This window comes from Silurus meridionalis, chromosome 21, assembly GCF_014805685.1.
Source record: "Silurus meridionalis isolate SWU-2019-XX chromosome 21, ASM1480568v1, whole genome shotgun sequence".
Taxonomy (NCBI): Eukaryota; Metazoa; Chordata; class Actinopteri; order Siluriformes; family Siluridae; genus Silurus; species Silurus meridionalis.
The window spans coordinates 3707900-3727379 of record NC_060904.1 but is presented as its reverse complement, the minus strand read 5'-3'; the positions used below and the strand labels follow the sequence as shown (position 1 = coordinate 3727379).

Genomic DNA, 19480 nt, shown 5'->3' with positions numbered 1-19480 from the left:
AACTGACCTTATTGTGGTACCACACAATGCCTGATTTGGCTTTTTTGTCCTGTTAGGTGACCTATAAAGCAAAATACAAAGTGTAACACAATGCACAATTTAGAAATGGATAAATAAATCATAAACGCTCTGGCCAGCTCTGAAGGCTGGTTTACATGTGAAGGTTCATCTTTTGACCACAATAAGGTCAGCATGTTAAATAGCAACATGACAGATGAAAGCTGGAAGAGCCACTGTGATACTATCCTGTCTCTGACCCAATCACTAGTTACTAAATTAGTTACTGTTTAATGCTTTTAGAACAAAGATGCCCAAACCATGGCACACAGACCCAAGCGGCTTTAGATTTGGCAGGTCATGCCATATATGAGAAGCAACTGATGCAAATCTTCAATTATAATATAATTTCTAATATAAAATAATGTTACAAATACAAAAAAATGTTTTATTTATTTAAAAGAATGTAAATTGAAATGAAAAGGAGGGAATGTAAGTGAATTTGAATGAACTCAAGTTGGATAAACTTTTACAAAAATAAGAATCAGCTTCATGTATTATCAGGTCACTGATATTACAAGCATATGGCTTTACTGCTTATTGCTTGAATAGTGAAAATATTGAATTATTTTTATATATTTATATATATATTTTTTAAATATATTTTTGAAATGTTTGTAGATGGCTTGCATAAAATTCATATGTATATTTCATTCCACATTTAAATTTTAATGTTTTATTTCTGACGTTACATGTGCCATCACTTTTATATTATGTTTCTGTTTTTATAGTTCCTTTTCAGTATTAGCTTGATCAGTGAAAAGCATCACCCTTAGAGACATGCTAGAATCCTACATGACACTGAAGTAACCAAAGATACGGATATAGGTTGTGCTCTGGTGTTTGCTATAACTTTGAGCATTGAAGGAGCCTCAAAAAGAAACAATATTAATTCAGAAAAAGACAAGCCGTGGCAAGAATTGCTTACCTGCTCATTTTCAAACTACAACTCCCGTGTTCTGCAATGTTCTGTAGGTGTTCACCGGTGATTGCTGACTCATTCTTCATGTTCGGTCCTGAGAGGGGCTTTACGTCAGCACGTAGCTTTTTCAGATGTACACCAGATGATGCTGTCAGCGTTGGATGGAATGCTGTGCGTTGGCATTGGGATCAGCAGAAAAAGTGAATGGAGTCAGCATTACATTAAGAGAACCCCTGTAGAGCAGGTATAGCACCGTCTCAGCATGATGAAACTGGGAATTGGACTGTGGGTGTGGATCAGTTTAAGGCTGAATTCAGGATTTTATTCGCCAAGGGATCATGTAGATCCAAAAAAACTGTTTTATAATCATTTTAATTAGAAGGTTAAAGCAGTCTTGAGGCATCAGGAGTCAGGAGAAATTTTTTTTTACTATATAGCAAAATATATAACAGCTTAATGATTGTTATTTATGATGCTTTCGAGGTGTCTGTCAAACTACTGAAATGTTCCCTGCCTTTTAACACAACCACTTATAATTTAATTCTGTCTCAGCAGCAGCTGTAGTGTTTTATACAAGTTTGCATTTTACTCTTGCAATTAATGCCCTTTTTGGCATACAGCCACTGCAGTCTATTTGAATCGGGAGTAGTTTCATGAGGTGGAGGGTTTTCCTGTTTCTCCAAAGAATGCTGTAGGCAACTATCGGAGGCTTTGACTACTAAATTAATAAAAACAAAATATTTGCTTGAGATTATATAAACGATTTTATATAACATTCTGGTTTGCTAATTTGACTGATAGATTGCAGTTTAAAAAAGGATGCTACAGTACGGTTGGGCATGGCTTACTATATAATATACAGGCACATTTTGTGATCTGGAAGCTGTTCAGATGAAGTAACAAAAGAATGGACTGTAGGGAACTCTTTATCAGGAGTGTAGAAATCAGTGTGAATAGATAGCAAGCAGACATACTGTTAATTAACAGATTCAGTGATTCATAATTGCCTTCACATTGAGGACTTCACATCAAATCATGCAATTTCGTACATCACTGGAATCAATGTGGCATGTTGACTGAACATATCAGTCTCTCAGAGCGAAGAGCCTGCAGACCAGTGTTTGGTTCAAGTGAACCCCAGTTAATGTTTTCAATCGGACTAGGGATCTGTTTTCCGGACTGTTCTCATCCTTTTAAAACCAGCTTTCACCCTTTAACAAATTTTGTGAACTCTCTGGACTGATGTCCTGATATTTGTCTGAAAGCACAAGTGTTAGACCACATCTGCAGAAAAAAACGCTTAAGACCCTTTCTCTGGCTGGTCCACAAGCAGCTGTGTCAGCTAAATTGTTGGTCAGCTTGAAAGCATATATCACAATGTAAAAGCATTCCGATGGGGTCATTAAGCCAGCAGGGCCAAGAGAGGACATAGTTTAATGAGATGGCAAGCAAAACAAAGACTTAATAGTTAGGGCGTTTTTGTCTGAACTGCCTGCAATCATAAAACTAAATCGAGCTGCTTTAAGCCATGTTCATGTATTATGCATGAACTGTGAATAGAGACATTTTGGGGGAGTTTGCTATATTTCCTCGATTGGTTATTTTGGTTTTTGCCTTTTTACCAGTCTCGCAGATGACCGTACTGCTGAAGTCTATCTCCTGTTGGCTTCCTGGACTTGCAAGCACTCAGTGTGTTTTCCTTGTTTTGGGAGGAAAACTTGTTTTGTTCGCAGTTGCTTTTAAATGAAATTACATGTATTTATGGTAGAAAAATGTATGTAATCCTGTCTGATACCCAGATACACAGTTCACAAAGATTTTTTTTTTATCTCAAGCCCTTGATTCCAAAACCATTGATCTTGTTGCAAGCACTTACACCACAAAGGTGAGCTATAGATGGTGCTCCTTTATAAATGACCATGGTAACTCTTTATCCCAACTTGAAACAGGAAGTAAATTGACCACAGCTTGCAGAGTGATGCATGGCTCGCTTAAACACCCGATGTAGACTGCACCACTGACATTATTACATGGACCAGGGATCAGTTATCTGGAATGTTTCAGGCTTAAAAACTATTGTAGAAATTATAGTAGTAATCCGACATGTGCTTTTGTCTGGCATGCGTTCCATCTGACGCTTTTTTGCTGTAGTTAAGTCTGTTGAGTTAACCGTGTGAATCAGTCGATGACTTCTCTTTCTCTCGCTCTTTGTCTGCCTCCTGTGTCAGCCAGTCTGCTGCCTTTGTCTGATGGATCACTGCAGCTCTTTGGACTGGGAGGCCCTGGCGCCCACTGTGCAACTTGTTAGCTTCAAAGTCACACCTGCTTAAAGGAAACAAAGTCCTTTCTGAAATCCGAGCTTTCTATGTGCCTCAGGTGAGGCTTACTAATGTGAGAACCTATTAGTCTCATATGACTCCTGAGTGATGAATTTGGTTTTAGGAAGGATTTCTCATGTTTGTCTATGAAGTTCCCCAAGGCTCTGTTCTGGCTACCATGCTAATTTTACTGCCTGTTGAAACCATATGTGGTTTTAATGTGTAGGAAATAAATACACTAAATGGACAAAGGTTTGTGCATCCCTGACTATCATATGTGCTTTTCTTTGCCTTTAATGTGGACTAAATGTGGAACATCTCATTCGACATTTAGTTCCAGTTTGCTGGTATAATACACTTTACTCTTCTAGAAAGATGTTTCACCAGATGTTGCAGTGGGCTTGTGAAGATTTGTGTTCATTCATCCACAAGGGCATAGTAATGTCAGGTACTGATGTAGGTGAGATGAGGAGGTCTGAAGTGCAGTAAGCTTTCACGTTCATCCCAAAGGTCTTTAGTAAGGTTGAGGTCAGGGCTCTATAGCAAGCAAGATCTTTCACTTCAACCCATGTAAAGCATATCTTCATGGAGCTGGCTTTGTGCACAGGGAATAGTTCAAGTGAAGGAAAAATTTTATGGGACCGCATTCAAAGACGTCTTGTACAATTGTATGCCTATGACTTTGTGGTAACAGTTTGAAGAGGGAAAAAAAACTGTCTTGAAACTCTGATCAGATTGGACTAGAAGCATGTGACTGGCAGTTTCATGGGGAATTCCGCATCAGGCGATGCTGTGGGAAAGATATAAGGTAGAAAGAAGAAACTGCTGTGTCAGCAAATTGACAGGACAATACAGTTGTTCCCTGTTTTACAGCCCCCCTGACCCTCATGAAGGTCACATATTTGAATTGCTCTGCAAACAGATGTTCCAAATTGCTCTAACATACCTTCATAGCTGAATAGTACCTTTGTTTACATATGCAGCATGTGTAGATGTAGAATGGAGTGTGTTTAATCGTAAAACTGCACTTCTCTTTTTCACAAAAGTTACATTATAGCTTTTTGAAACTTCTCCAATGGTTTTCTTCATTATTTATTCTAGACGCTTTGTGTTTTCAGAGTCTGGGAAAGGGTTATGTAACTTTCAGCTGAAAGAAAGATGCCCTGAAATAAACACACCATAAGGTAGATGTTGTTGTCTCCAAGGACACCAAAGGATTTTTCTTTTATTATTGGTACACGTCAAGTCCTTCAGAGGCATTAATTATCTCTAAAACCGGGGACTCTTGAGTGTCTAGGCAGACTGTTTTATTTATATATAAATATATTAATTTCGTAGCGTTTCTCTTGGCTGCACTGCTTCCAGTACGTGTATGTGGATGTTAGATTTTTTTTTGTCCAATCAGATTTCAGCCTCTATGTGCTGCCATGTCGATCTAATCTGCAAAAAAGCCTTCAAAGTCTGTCCTGCTGGCCTTTTGACCTTAGTCTCTATTAGCAACGGGTCTGTTTCTTTAACCAATCAGATTTCATATTCGTGTCGCAGGACAGTGAAAGACATAGTAATGATGAAAAACTGATTCATTGCTTTTTATATATAAAAGCAATGAATCAGTTTTTCATCATTACTATGTCTTTCACTGTCCTCTTTGGATGCCTGGCTGACCACAGTATGCATCATTCACCATCCTCTCATGGTGTCATTGGGAAAATAATGTACCCTTAACTATAAATCATGTATCCAAGCAGCAAAATCATGTGTTTGTCTTCTCATTGCATGAGACATTCAGGTTGAAAAACTTGCATCTGTGTTCAAGAAATTGGACAAATAATTTCTTTTATGAAATGCAAACACACTTTATCCTGAACAGGATCCTCATCATTATGTTGGTTGAGGCAGAAGTAGTACAGCTTTAATGGGATACTTCATCATAAGGGACAATGCATTCATATTCTCATTTGCACCAAGATGCAATTTTTTTATAGACTATAAAGTTTAGCTACATGCATTTTTTTTTTGGGAGGTGGAAGGAATTCTAAGAACCCCAAGGAAACATGGAAACATTGCGTAGGTAGTAACTCGAGGGTCAAACTGTAAACCCCGGTACTTGCACTACCTCAGGATTATATTCGTTGACCACTCTCCAGAGTTCCAGGAACCTTAATAGAAAGCTGTGCTTGTAATTCTAATCCAGATTGGACAAAATCATCTTTAAAGTTAAAGCTGTCCAAAGGTTTTGCTTGTAAGACAGCTTCCTTGCCAATGAAACAATAATTAGATTTGTTCACAATGAACGTTGAATATTGTTTAACTAATTATTATATAATTCAAGGGTGTGTTGACATTGTGTGATCTTGTAGAAGCGTGTGGTTTCATCGTCCTGTAGATTTCATGCTATTAAATTAATCTTCTTCTCTCCCTCTGCTTCGTTATTGAACCCTCTGTGGAATAATCTTTTTCTCATGCGTGTAACTTGCATTGCAGGTTCCATTAATTCCTGCTGTATAAAGCAGATGCCTTTGCAATGCCCCAACCTTCGTCCATTAATTTCACGTGTCCCTGTGTCTGATGAAAAGGTCTTTTGTGTAAAAGGCTTGGAAAGATGCTCGTTTAGGATTCACAGCATGAGTCCTAGTGTGGATGGTGGTTGATTATGACGATCCAGTGTTGCATAGCCAGCATATTTCTCACTTCATCGCCTCTGTCGCCCTTCCTCAGGGCGTGTGTACGTTAGCCCATGCTCTGGAGCATGGCCAAACAGCAGGAAACTTTGAAGAACGTTCAGCTGTATGACCCTTTCATTGTTTTATCATAGAGAATGGAATTGTCAGGATAAAGCAAGGTGGCACAATATGTAAGGAATTAAGCAAGACAGGGCTTAACGGGGAAAACGGTTGACTACAGGGTGGCCTACTGACTGTTGCAAACACCGCCAGAAGCAACTAAAACTTTTCTGTAAATGTTTTTTTCTATGTTAGATAGCATGTTTTTTTTTTTTTTTTTTTTTTTTTTTTTTTTTTTTTCAAACCAACCTCCTGCATGTCTTCCCTCAGCACATCCATAAACCTCCTTCTTGGCCTTCCTCTTTTCCTCCTTCCTGGTGACTCCATCCTCAGCATTCTTCTACCAATATAACTCATGTCCCTCCTCTGCACATGTCCAAACCATCTCAATTGCGCCTCCCTCATCTTGTCCCCGAAACGCCCTACAGGCAATGTCCCACTAATAAACTTATTTCTAATCCTGTCCATCATTGTCCTTTCCAACAAAAACCTCAACATCTTCAGCTCTGCTACCTTTAGCTTCACCTCCTGTCTTTTAGTAAAAAAAAAAAAAATCTGCCACTGTCTTCATCTGTAGAGTTAGTTATGGGGATTAAATGTCCATACAGATGACTGTGGTGTTTTTGCTCACTCGGTCATTTTGACGTATCCAGTGTTCAAATGAGTATAATTGATGTTAAGTGGGGAAAAAAGACAACCACTTTACCCTTACTAATACTCATTATCTGTTCTTCATCGCAGTAAATTCGAATACCATCGGAGCAATAATGAAACGAGTCAGTGCTGGTATATGGCGTGTATGAATGCAGTAATGCACTGGATTTTAAATTAAGATCTCGATATGCTGTGCTTTCACTTGCGGTTCTTTTGGTTGTGGTGTCATGATCATGAGCAGAGCTACTCAGTCTGTCTGATATCTTAGACTCTCTGTTTTAGATGGATAAAAGGATTTATGTTTTCCCAGGCTGCTCTTTTAAAAATATACAGCACATTCACTTCCTTTTTTTAATGATTCCATCTTTTTAATAAGCTGTCAATCAGGCTTCCATGCGGTTAAAGCTGTGCATGACCCTCGTTTTTGATCATAATCGGACTGGAGTGAATTAAAAGACTTCAGTGTGTGTGATGATCCCGACTCCTGAACCTGCAGCACAATGCAATGTTTTAAAGCTCTTTCATCAAAATTTCACAGGGTCAGCATTTCACTTTTTTTGAACTTTGAAGTACAATAGTACATCCGGAGGGTGAGGGCATTCTATCAAGCATGATGTTATGAAATGGAACCAGTATATGACACAAAGAGACACAGAGTGGATTTTCCTATTGTAGGGAGTTCTACCTGTGTGCTCTGTTAAAACTTGCCAAGACTTCTGTTTTTTTATTTTTTTGCCAAGAAGTGTGCTGACCAGTGGACAGAGTGATCCATTGAGTGATCACGTCTATCTGCAAATTGAATGCCACTGAATGTCTCAGTTCAGAAAGAATGTTTCAAGCAGAAGATATCACGCTACGTCATTTTGCCCTCCCTTTATAATTAAATATTGTACATCTGCTAGATTTTCTTTAGTACAGGACTGAAAGGAAGCATTCATTCAATCATTAGTGAAGTGGCAAATATATGTATGGTTTTAATGTTTGTTTCAGAGTTTATTTTTGCTGTGCTGAACGCACTGAATTAAATTGATGGCGCACTGTTCATGGTTGAAATGAAAACGGATTGTCATGAAAATGCAGCAACCCCCCCTAAAATAACTGAAATTGTAAGTCAGATGGGCTGATCATTTGCAGAAAATGATAATCCTATGACCATCTGGTGTTCTGGGAGCAAGAAGGCTGACCAATAGATGATGCTTTTTGTTGAGGTAATATAATTATATAGTACAATTAATTAGAATATAATAATTCATTGAGAAATATAACGTTATGTACGACCCGTAGGATTTAAAATAATGGAAAATCTGTGGCTCTCGGAAGCAGTGGGATCAGTAGCACACTTCAAACCCATCTTTTGTGAACGTACAATAGCTTATGCTGCTTACACACCGTGTGTGAACCTGTGTATGTGTAGAGATTTTTTTTTTTTTTTTTTTTAGCTGAAAAGGTAGAACTGCGAGAATCTAGCAAGATCCGTTTGGTGCTAGCACCATGAAGCATAAAAACGTGATCGGAATCAAGTGTGAGTTTTTGGTTTGAGTTTCTATCCAATGAGATTTCAGCCGTAGCACATTGTCTTGGGTCTAAGAGAATTGCTTTATGGCCAGCACAGTGAACACTTCAACGTCACTAAACTCCCAGTGTTCATGGGATCCAGTGAATATACTTTTTTAACAGTATTTAAAATAAAAATGTATTTGATATCTTTTACATAATGCATTAATATTTTGAGTGGATTGTATGAGGAGCTGAGATGATCAGGTCTGTGAACACTGTGCAAACAGAACAGTCTCATAATGGAAATATGTTAATGTGGAAAAATAGGCTAATCTTATGCAGCTCACCTCAGTGAGCTTTGAGAATGCCAGAGAGAGCCTTCTTTGTGAGTAAGACTGATGTCGGTACGAACCACATGTAATCTGTAGAGGTGAAAATCTGTACTTATATTAGACGCATTATAGCACATTATTATTATTATTATGTGGGGACTTTTAATATCAGCATATATTTTACATTAGGGACTTTTGCCTATTTAGCATATATTTGTTGAGCTTCATGGCATTAAAATGATATCAGCATATTATGGAAAAATCCTTTTCTCTTCCCAATTAAAGGTTAATTGAGTCAGTGCCACATCTGTTCATGCAACTAACAAAACACAATATAAAGACGTAATGAAGAGAATCGGTAGTTATTAATGTTAAAAATGGTTTTCCAATAAATTGTCTTAATGTAGCATAATAGAAAGTAATGGGTTTAAGCCCAGTATGTTATTTATATATATTTTATTATTTATTTATTTTTTACCTTTGAGAACAGTGATGGATGGCGCACAGGCTACTGCCTTGTTTTTCGATTTATGATGGACACATTCATTTCAGACTGAATTGCATTTTCGTGCTGGGCCACTAAATACCTTTTAACTGAACGGACTCAGCACTGACCCATTGGCTGTAAGTGAGTCAATGTTGCATAACTGATTTTTATGGCTTAAAAGAATTGCCAGAGGTGACTATTTTTGACATTTCAGTTTGCAGACTTTCCATAATGCAGGGTAATTAGTACTCGAGAAGTGAGCTTACTGTTATGCACTTTGATATTTAATTACATTTGTACAGAGGGGTTTACAGAAGATAATGAACAAGCCAGAGGTTTCAGTGGTTTGCTGAAACAGTCTGAGAAAAAACGTGGAAGAAAACCTGGAGGGGGGAAAAAAAGACTGTCCATTACAGAATCACCAATAAAAACTAAAAAGCGCTTATTGTAAATGAGACCTGGGATAAATGCACTTTGGGAAGACTAGAAAAAGACCTGGAAGGCAAGAGGTAATGGTGAATGATTGGACACGGAGAAATCTGTATGTGCCAGATTTGGACTCATCCATCAGAGTTGTTATAACTAATGAACATACTGTACTGAGAGTTTGCTGCTTTCTTTTTGCTTGCATACACCCAGCTTTTGGATTATCTGCAGCTGTAAAGTCCTGCTCCACTAGTCACATTGCATTATAGCTATACTTACTTACAATGCGTAATAAAAATGTCATGTGCACACAACAATAGATTGACAATAAAGTGACCTTGCTTCCTTCAAATTACATAAAACCAGCCTTGTTTTATTCCAGTTAAAAACATAATGTCATTTGGAAGGACAGTGCTTAATTATCTGTTTTTAAAAAAATATATTTTTTTAATTTAGAGCTGAAAAAGAGTTTTTGTGTTAATTGTAGGCCAAATGAGGCATGAGAGGAAGTGAATGAGTAACTTGGTTTATAACTGAATTTGGAAAGAGCATTAAAACTCTTTATTTGGTGGATATAATGGTTGGTATTAGAGGTGAATGTTGAATGGTAATTGTATGTGTGTATGTTTACAGCTATCATGTATGTGATGGGTGCTCTGGGCCCTGCTGCCGGGTATCTCCTAGGAGGAGTCCTCATTGGCTTTTATGTGGATCCCAAAACCTTAGTCAGTATTGACCAGAGTGACCCTCGCTTTGTAGGCAACTGGTAAGATTTTTCTTTATTGTACGTTCTTGCAAGTAAAAATAAAGGTTAAATATAAAGACGATTACATTCAGAGCTCTTTTCTCGTCAGGTGGAGCGGTTTTTTGCTATGCGCCATCGCCATGCTGCTGGTAATTTTCCCCATGTTCACCTTCCCCAAGAAGCTACCCCCTCGCCAGAAAAAGAAGAAGAAAAAGCTCGGGACCGACGAAGATGAAACCAGCGAGGATGATGTCATGAAGGAGAAATCCAACAGCAAAGGTCAAACAGTGACCTCTTCTATGGGCTTCGGGAAGGACATCAAAGGTAAGTCTTTGTCATCTCTACTTTTAAGTGCAGAAGATTCCATGGGTTGACATCAGAAATCTAGAGCGTGTGTGTGTGTGTGTGTATATGAGTGTGTGTGTGTGTGTGTGTATGTATGTATGTATGTATGTATGTATGTATGTGTGTATGTATATACAGTCCAGTTATGCCAAGGCTTCTTCTAAATGAAGGAAGTTATCGTAGGGAGATTCTCAGATAAATAGCAGGCGTGTTCTCTGTGAGTCAAGAAGGCCATCCGTGTTTCCTCTAAATGAGCTCCCGGGAGGACGCCTTCGGATCGCCAAAGAACACGGCTCTGTTCTCCACTTATATGTTAGCGATTTTTTTATTTCTGATGGCACAGCTGCTTTGAAACAGGCCCCAAGGAAAGGACATTAATTGATGAGCTGAGGTAAAAGATATAAGCAGTCATTATGTAACCCACCGGTTTTGTCCCTTATAGTTTGACTTTGAAACTCCTTGGCAAATCAACTGAACATTTGTGAGCACTTATTAACACACACTATATTCTTGAATATGCCAATTAGAGATGGTGCACTAAATTGGGTTAAGAAGACGCTGCTTTTGTACAGTTCATTTAACTGTTTTAATGGTGATTTCAGTACAATTGTCAACACTAAAGCAGGTAATATTCTAATAATTTTTATAAATATGACTTCATCCTCTCCGAGATTCTGTCAGTTTAGCTCATGATTGACAGCTACTATATATTTTGATCCAAGTCAAAATTATAAACGTTTACAAATGTGGCTGGGAAATGCTCTCCGAGCTTGTGGCAGGTTTACCTGCGTTAGCCAGATAGCTAGCATACTCAGTATTAATTATTAATGATCTCATCCTGTCAGAAAAGCTCATGTTAGCCAGCGAGCTAGTATTAGCAGGTAATAGCAACGCTAGCTCATTGGTTAAGGTGTTGTAACATCTGATTGGAAGGTGCCAAGTTTAAATCCCAGCAATGCCAAGCTGACACTGTTGGACCCTCGAGCACTGAAATAATTTGCTCTGCATAAGAGCATGTATAGAAATTTAAATATGATTGAAAACATTTCCAAACATCTAGAAATAGTTCTCTTTAAAATCCGCTCAGGAATTATGATTGTGAACATGTATTATTTGTCATCAAGATCCTCCAAGGATTTCTAACATGTTAGTTTATGTATAGTTATAAACATTTAATAAAATGACATAAATTCCTTTCCTGTTAGATTAGCTTAGCTCATCAGGTTAGCTCAGCTCAAGCTAATCGTATTTGAACATTATATAAATAGGATTTAGTTTCATTTTCTTTGAAATTCCTGTTTGCTAACGGCTGCTAGCATAAGGAGTAAAAGCAATTAAGAACACCTGAAAAATCCTCCCCTGTAAGGTTAGCTCAGATTTTTACAATAGCTAGCATTAGCGTTTAGCTAATACTTAGTATTAACATTAATAAAAAAACTTGTAAGGCTAGCGTATATTCGCTGGCTAGTGATATCAGTATTACTTATGATTGCGGTAAAATGAAAGTTAAACCAAATATCCTGTTAAATATGTATGCTAGCACCAGCAATGAAGATTCAGAAGGTCTCTTTAGAAATAATCTTTACTCTGTATTGGCGCTAAAGCAGCATGAAGGCCCTTTTCTGAAAACTGGTGCAAACTTGTGTTCTTTCCTTTTGCAGGCATTTAAATGTAGTTTATGTGCTGCACAAGACACGTTTCTTATCCTTGTAGTCGGCTGTGCCTCAGTATAAACTACTTGTATTAGCATTATTAGTTCCATGTAGCATTACTGGGGCAGAAAAGCCTCAGGTTCCCTGTTAGCATGTTCAGTTAAACCTCCCTTCACAGCCTTTGACTTGCATGTGCACAACTCGAGAGCTAATTCCTTCGATATGCTACTTATATGCAGAGTTTAAATGTATTAATTACATGGTAAAGCGTTTAGAGAGGTAGTGCGTTCTGTGAGTCAGAATTCAGGAACAAATGAAAAATCCTTCAGATTACCATGGTAACCGGAGGTCACAAAACCTGCTAATTGCCAAGCGAGCTCATCGACCACAATGATCTGCTCCTAAAGGTATGAAGAGCAATGAAGCAGTTGGGCTGCTGATGTGGAGGTTTATTATAATCCTAGAATGTGTTATCGCTGTGTGACCATGTCGATGAACAAGTGTTATCGAGTTGAACAACACCTCAGGCTTCAACAGAAACTTAATAAAACATGGCATAATAAATACATTTATTGTTTTTTTTTATTTTTTAACTCACAGCATGTCCATTAGCTGTTTATTAAAGTAGCAATCAGATAATGGCACTGTATTATTATTAAATATTTGACACATGCTATGGGCTTCTATTTTTCCCCAGCATTTCTCACATAAAAATATATAGAGTTTCTGCTCCGAGTGGAGTCATTTATATGGCAGATCCTAAATCATGAGATGAACCACTCCAGTAAATGGGCTGTTGGCATGAGCAGATCCTGTGCATCCTCTTACTGCTCATGTCTTCATAATGAGCTTCTGTGTTTTATGTGAATTAAAAAAATCTCTAATGCAAAAAATGGTATTGATTTCATTAAAGTGATTTTTTTTCATTAGATTACATTTCGGGATTTAAATTTAGAAATTACATTGTTTGAAAAAGTGTGTACTTACAAGTTGCATCTTTATTCACAGGTTTACATGGATATGCTTGTACAATACACGACATTAACTATTATTAATACAATATAATTTTTGTAGTAGCAACTCGTACACTGACTTGTTTGGTTGATATAATGAAGTTCTCTTGTTTAATATCCACATTAATCCACATCCTCTGCAGTTTATTGGTGGGTTTTTTTCCCCCCTTACTTTTTTCATTTTTACAAGAACTGACTTGTTTTGTGGAAGTTTTATTAACTGATCTTTTAACGGATGTTGTTCATTAGTTAAGAAGAAAAAGTGTTCAGAATGGACGTTCTGTTATTGAAAAATAATCAGTTACAGTGTGGTAACCCATTATATCACACGCTCTTGATTATTTCCTATAACTGCATTGTTTTTTCTCATACCTAAAACGTAAATATGGGCTTCCCTCATGATTGATAGCTCCTGCAAGCACACGATATACCAAACATTTTCTAATTGGTGACTTTCTATTGTTTTATTGACGCTCTTTGTCATGTCCAAGGTTAAAATGGATGCGGTTACGCACAGGTAAAACTTTCAATCGATTACTTAGCGGCATTCAGACCATTTTGGTAGACGTCTCTGTGTAAAACCCGGTTTCTTAGTCTGCTTTGGTCCAGCTTGCCCGTGCGATTCGGTAGAAATACTGAAAGACCAAAAAGATGAAATGCAAGCGCAAGAGGACACGAGGGAACTGAAGGAACGGATGCGGCTCTGTTGGGTCGAATAACGAGCCTCAGCAGAATCCCTGACACTTGTGTTTCTCTCGCAGAGCTCCCAAAGGCGGCTGTGAAGATCCTGAGCAACATGACCTTCCTATTTGTGAGTCTCTCCTACACGGCCGAGAGCGCCATTGTCACCGCTTTCATCACCTTCATCCCCAAATTCATTGAGTCGCAGTTCGGGATTCCTGCTTCCAACGCCAGCATCTATACAGGTACTCGATCCGGAGACGTTATCACTCAAATATCACTTTCAATTTCAGTTCTCACCACTTTTTCGCATCCTTCCATCACAGTCCTCACGTGAGTCACAACTCTGATCCTGCCACAGCATGCTAATTTACACATCAGATAATAGTGATCAGATGCATGAGTGGTGTGATGAGTTTCCTTTTATAGCTCTTTCCACTCGAGCCTGCACAGGCAAAACAGAGTCCTTTATAAGTAAAAAGTGAATTGTGATGGCGTTACTGCGTAAAATTTAGAGCCAAACCCCTGGCCTGAACCCTAGCCAACTTTTATTTGCTTCCTCCCAGAATGGCCTGAATGCATTTTAAAATGCTTGCTCTGATCATTTTACTTTCTATCTCATTATCTAAAGAGCTTGCTACAGAAAGGGGTCAAGTCAATCTCTCAGAATGTGTGTCTGGCCCTGACATATGGCTACGACTTAACGAAGCAGCACAGATGCTTTCTCTCTCAGACCTGGTGAAGGGCCAGGTAGCAGTGGAGAGGTCAGAGATTAATTCTACCTCTCGGGGTCTCCACAGTGAGCGCTGTATGAGATCCAATACCAAGGTCAAACTTAGAACTGTATAGAATTTTCTGCACTGTTTAATGGGAATAAATAAATTCAGTTTTTAACAATGGATTTATGCTGTTATATAGGTTGGCCCTGGTGCGTGATGATGTGATGATGCTTCGCAGGTGTTTAAAAGAAATCTGCCAATTATGGCATTGCACTACTTATGTGCAAATGTGGTTACTATCATGCAAAACATTGAATGTACAGGTGAAATAATTTCTCATTCGTTTGTGAGACATCACAAACAGATATTGCTCTACCACAGTAAGGAGGTAAAGACATTTTATAAAGATCTATAGCTTCACTGTTGACCCAAAAAACAGCAACTTTCTCACGGAATAAAAGACTAAAGCGCCACTGCGCTACTCTCTATAGATATCATGGGCTAAAGAGTGATGGATGGTATTTTTTGCTGATTTGACTACTCCAACTGTGTGAGGTTCTCCAAATATCTAGTACTGAGAAGCACAAGCACTGCATAAACAGTATAATGAAGTTTGATTAGAGCATTCAGATGTCACATATCCCAAAAACATTTGGTAATTAGATATAAATTTAATTGAACTAGATTGTAAAAAGTCAAATTGGGTCATTGTGAGTTGACTGACTGCTTGATTGGTTGATTTATTCAATTGATTGGTTAATTTGATAGATCATAATTCATATTTAAATATATTAAAATTGTTGGTTCAAATATAGCAGTTGGGATTTGTGTGATCAACACAGCGAGCCGTTTCGTGCAGATATTGAATTAAAGACCATATGCTGTTCCTGTGGAAGGGAAAACAAGAATGAACATGTATAATGGAGCCAGCATCCTGTTCATTAACATACCGCTTGTCTGTGCATTGGTAGGGTTTTACAGAGAAGTGAAAATGGATGGTTTGGTTACCATGACTATGGTGTCTTGATTAGAGATGATATATATTTAACCTGGGGGATGCCTTCTCAGATAGCAGTCTTGTTAGTCTGGGAATGGATTACTGAAGATTATTCTTCTCATTAACTTTCAAAATGTTATCTGATGTCACATGAAATCCCAATAGAGTAGAAATGCCTCAAATTTTTTGTTTTTTTCTTGAAGGTTATTATTAAGGATGAATAATTAAATTGCAGAGGTTTAAGAAACAAATCTCTGGATTTATGTTCCTAAACCGATTTATGCATTATGGTGGTGTATCCAAATTTAGTGATTTAAGTCCAAAAGTGTGTATTAGTGCAGGGAAATTGAAAGTGTGTATAGTCAAACACACCCACTTTACCATTATGGGGAATACGTACTAAGTGCTATTCATAACGAATGTTCCTTTTAATGAAATATCTTCCATTCTTGTTATTTGGCAGTATGTAAAAGAACACATCTTTCAGCATATCCTGTTGTTTTTGTTTTTTTGATTTTTTGAAATAAATCATTGTATTTCAGAACAGATGTACTGTATGAGCGCACTTGTCTCAGTAGGGTTTCTCTGCCTAATGAGCAGATTATTAAAAAAATGAAAATTGAGCTAAATCCTGTAGTCAGCCTTACTCTGATGTTGTGTCTTTGCACAATTTGGTAGTGTAAATAAATTGTAAAGCATTTTCCCCCCCAAACAGCAAATAAAGCATGTTTAGCTTCCTTTATTACATTATATAAACTCCTATATTATTATCCTGTTTTATCCTCTTTAGTTTTCAGCCTATATTTTGAAAAAAAGACCGAAAGCGATTGTTTAACGTGATCTGAGCTCTTGCGTCAGCTGCACTGACAACCATGTGGAGGTTCACATAACACTCTGGCCTGAAGAGTTTCTTTGTTTAAAATCTTTCCACCCTCTCCCTCTCTGTCTCGCTCTCCATCTCATCACCCAGAGTTGCATTTGACACACTTGTGGTTAATTTTAGCCAGAAGGGAGTGGAAAGGGTCTAAGTTGTCTCCTCAGTGCACATATTTACAGTGAGCGTGTGTGCGTGTTTTTGTCGCCTGCCGAAGCCCAACAAAAGCAAGTGTGTTCTTCAGATCAGCAGACTGATGATGTAACTCATCTGTTTTTGAGTTCGCCTGTGCGCGTGAGAAAGTGGGAGATGGAAACGATAATCCAGTGTGGCACAGCTGTTGCGCCGCTCTCCCTCTGCCACGCGTCATACGTTTTGCAGATGATGAGCTCTGGCATGGGGCAGGCCGGGAGGCAGACGTGCAGATCTGCACAGTGACCTCACAGTGTTCGCAGTCAGCTTTGACTTTCATAATACATTCCTTTTAATGTTTCACTTGGAACTGTTGAATGAACATTTCTCTTAAACATGCTGCTAAATTGTAAAGAAAAGTCTCTGATTGTGTTTTTTTTATAAATATTAAATCTGTGTTCTGTTTCAGGAGTGATTATAGTACCCAGTGCTGGCGTGGGCATCGTTCTGGGTGGCTACATCATCAAGAAACTGAAGCTCGGAGCTCGTGAGTCGGCCAAGCTGGCGATGATCTGCAGCGGAGTGTCGCTGCTGTGCTTTTCCACGCTCTTCATCGTGGGTTGTGAGAGCATCAATCTGGGGGGCATCAACATCCCGTATACCACCGGGTAAGACGAATGACTGTGGATACATCAGTAGTGATGGTGACAAAACTATATAATTTAATCCCAATTTAAGAGATTATTTATTTGTCATAAATTGCACTTAAACTTAGCAAACATAAATCGTTGCTCCCATCACATAGTAGCTACCAACAGAAACAGAGCCAAATCAAATTTCCCATGATGCCCCTGATTGCTTAATACAGAACAATACAATTCCCTCTACTGCATATGTGTTAAAAACATAAGAATGGGTCACATGACCGCATCACAGATTTTAAAGTAGAAAAAAAATTACTGTCGCGAAGATCATTAGAAAGTAGATTCAATGATTAAGGAGCAGTGTAGCTAAAAGCTCGAGATCCCATAGATACCGAACGTATACAAGGAGGAACGAAGGAGAATGTGGACAATGATCTTAGAGAGAGAAATAGTATATGTAGGTCCAATAAATAAGAAGGAGCCTGGTTATGTATTGCCTTATACACAAAATTAGGATTTTAAGTTTAATACACTGTTTAACAGGAAGCCAGAGCAGCATTGAAACAATTCCTAATTAGAGGTCAACCGATAGCTAGGTTGGATCTTACTTGCCGATAATAATTAACCAAATTATAGTTTTTTCTAAATGGATACTGGATTAAAAAATATATAAAAAATCCATGTAAAATAGTACTGAACTTTATCACAAAATAACAAAAGTAAATGTGAATATAATAATGAATAAATATATAATGAATGAATTATATATGATATATAGCTATTTCTGTAAAGCACGCAGTCCACGTGTAAAAACAAACAGCACGTGGTGTCAGTGATTTGCCTCTAGAGGCCGCTATTATTACGACAGCGGACCGGAAGCCGGAAAAACTATCGGTATGGATTTTTGCTAATAGCCGATAGTTTCTCTATTCTTAATAATCATAATCATTTATTTTACTGTTTATTTATCTTGTTCTATGGAGACGTTTGTAGATTGTCGTACATTGGAAAAAGCCTTGTGTGGAAGTAATACGTTAAACAGAATGACATCAAGCTCAAGGAAAATGTCAAGAGTTACAGAAAGCCCTGTCAGCATTGTGTTGGGCTTCAATGCTTGAGACAGGCTTATTTTCACTTAGGGACACGTTATTGTCCTTTTTTATGTCCTCCAATTCACCGGCTTCTCTCACATCTTCTCAGCGAAATGACAGGCCGGGATTAAATCTTCTTTTTATTTCACCTATAAACCTCCTAAAAAGTTATAAAGCCTGGATATTGGAGTCAGCGGCAATGCACCAAGGACATGCAGAATGCACTGAGGTTACTGAGCGCACGCTGCTGAAACGGTCGCAGTTTTAAACGTACAGGATGCAGGTGCGTGGCGTCTCGTTCTTCGTTTGGCTTTTCTTTCTTTTTTTCAGTTCAGAAAGCCAAATGAGAGTATGCTACTTTGCATTTTTCTTTTTTTTTTTATCACAGGTTAAATCAGTTTTACAGTGTACAGATGGGTTCATGTAGGACGAGAGGACTGTGTGTACCGGAGCGTTCTGTACATGCAATTAGCAGCTTAACATTTTTTGGCAAAAAGAATTCAATAGCGTCCACTGTTCCAAAAAAGGAACAGACTATCAAATCGGAAATTCTACACAAAGCTGAGAGAGGCGCCAGTCTGACTTGTAGCTGTGTGTGTGTTTGTGTGTGTGTGTGTTTGCGGAAGACATAACATGAAACTGTGAGGCCCTACCATGAGAAAAAAACTGAGTGAGGGAAGCAGCTGTGGAATGTCAACAGTGAACCGGCACTTTACAGATGACACTTAACAACCAGAGCGTCCCACACTATAAAACAGTGTCCACCTCGTGACCTAAAGGTCAAAGGGTAAACATTAAAGGCTGTTCTGTAACTCTGAGTCATTGTGCTTTGCCTAGAACACCGCGTTCACAGCGATCTGTCGTTCATTCGCTTGTGTACTTATGTAATGAAGCATCTGGTGGCATCAGTGTGCTGTGTAATCCGAGGTGGATAATTACAGCAGTCTTGTCAGGGCACGATCCAAAATAGCTTTGCGCTTAGTCTGATATTATGGCTCTTTGTATTAGCATGCGAAGTTCTGAAGTCGTATGTGCTTTTTCAGCATCCCATTCCACATCTGCTGTTTTAAGAACGTCCACGCTTCTGGGAAGATCCAGATTCAAGTTCCAC

At 38.3% G+C, this 19480-nt stretch overlaps 1 protein-coding gene across 1 annotated transcript in view; it reads left to right on the top strand.

The window, feature by feature from the left end:
* Positions 1-19480, top strand: part of LOC124375536 (solute carrier organic anion transporter family member 5A1) — a 40134-nt gene that overhangs the window by 14188 nt on the left and 6466 nt on the right. The window contains exons 4-7 of the mRNA XM_046833985.1: positions 10110-10242; positions 10331-10545; positions 13993-14157; positions 17104-17302. Coding sequence (XP_046689941.1) covers positions 10110-10242; positions 10331-10545; positions 13993-14157; positions 17104-17302 — 712 coding nt within the window. The remainder of the gene's footprint in view (positions 1-10109; positions 10243-10330; positions 10546-13992; positions 14158-17103; positions 17303-19480) is intronic.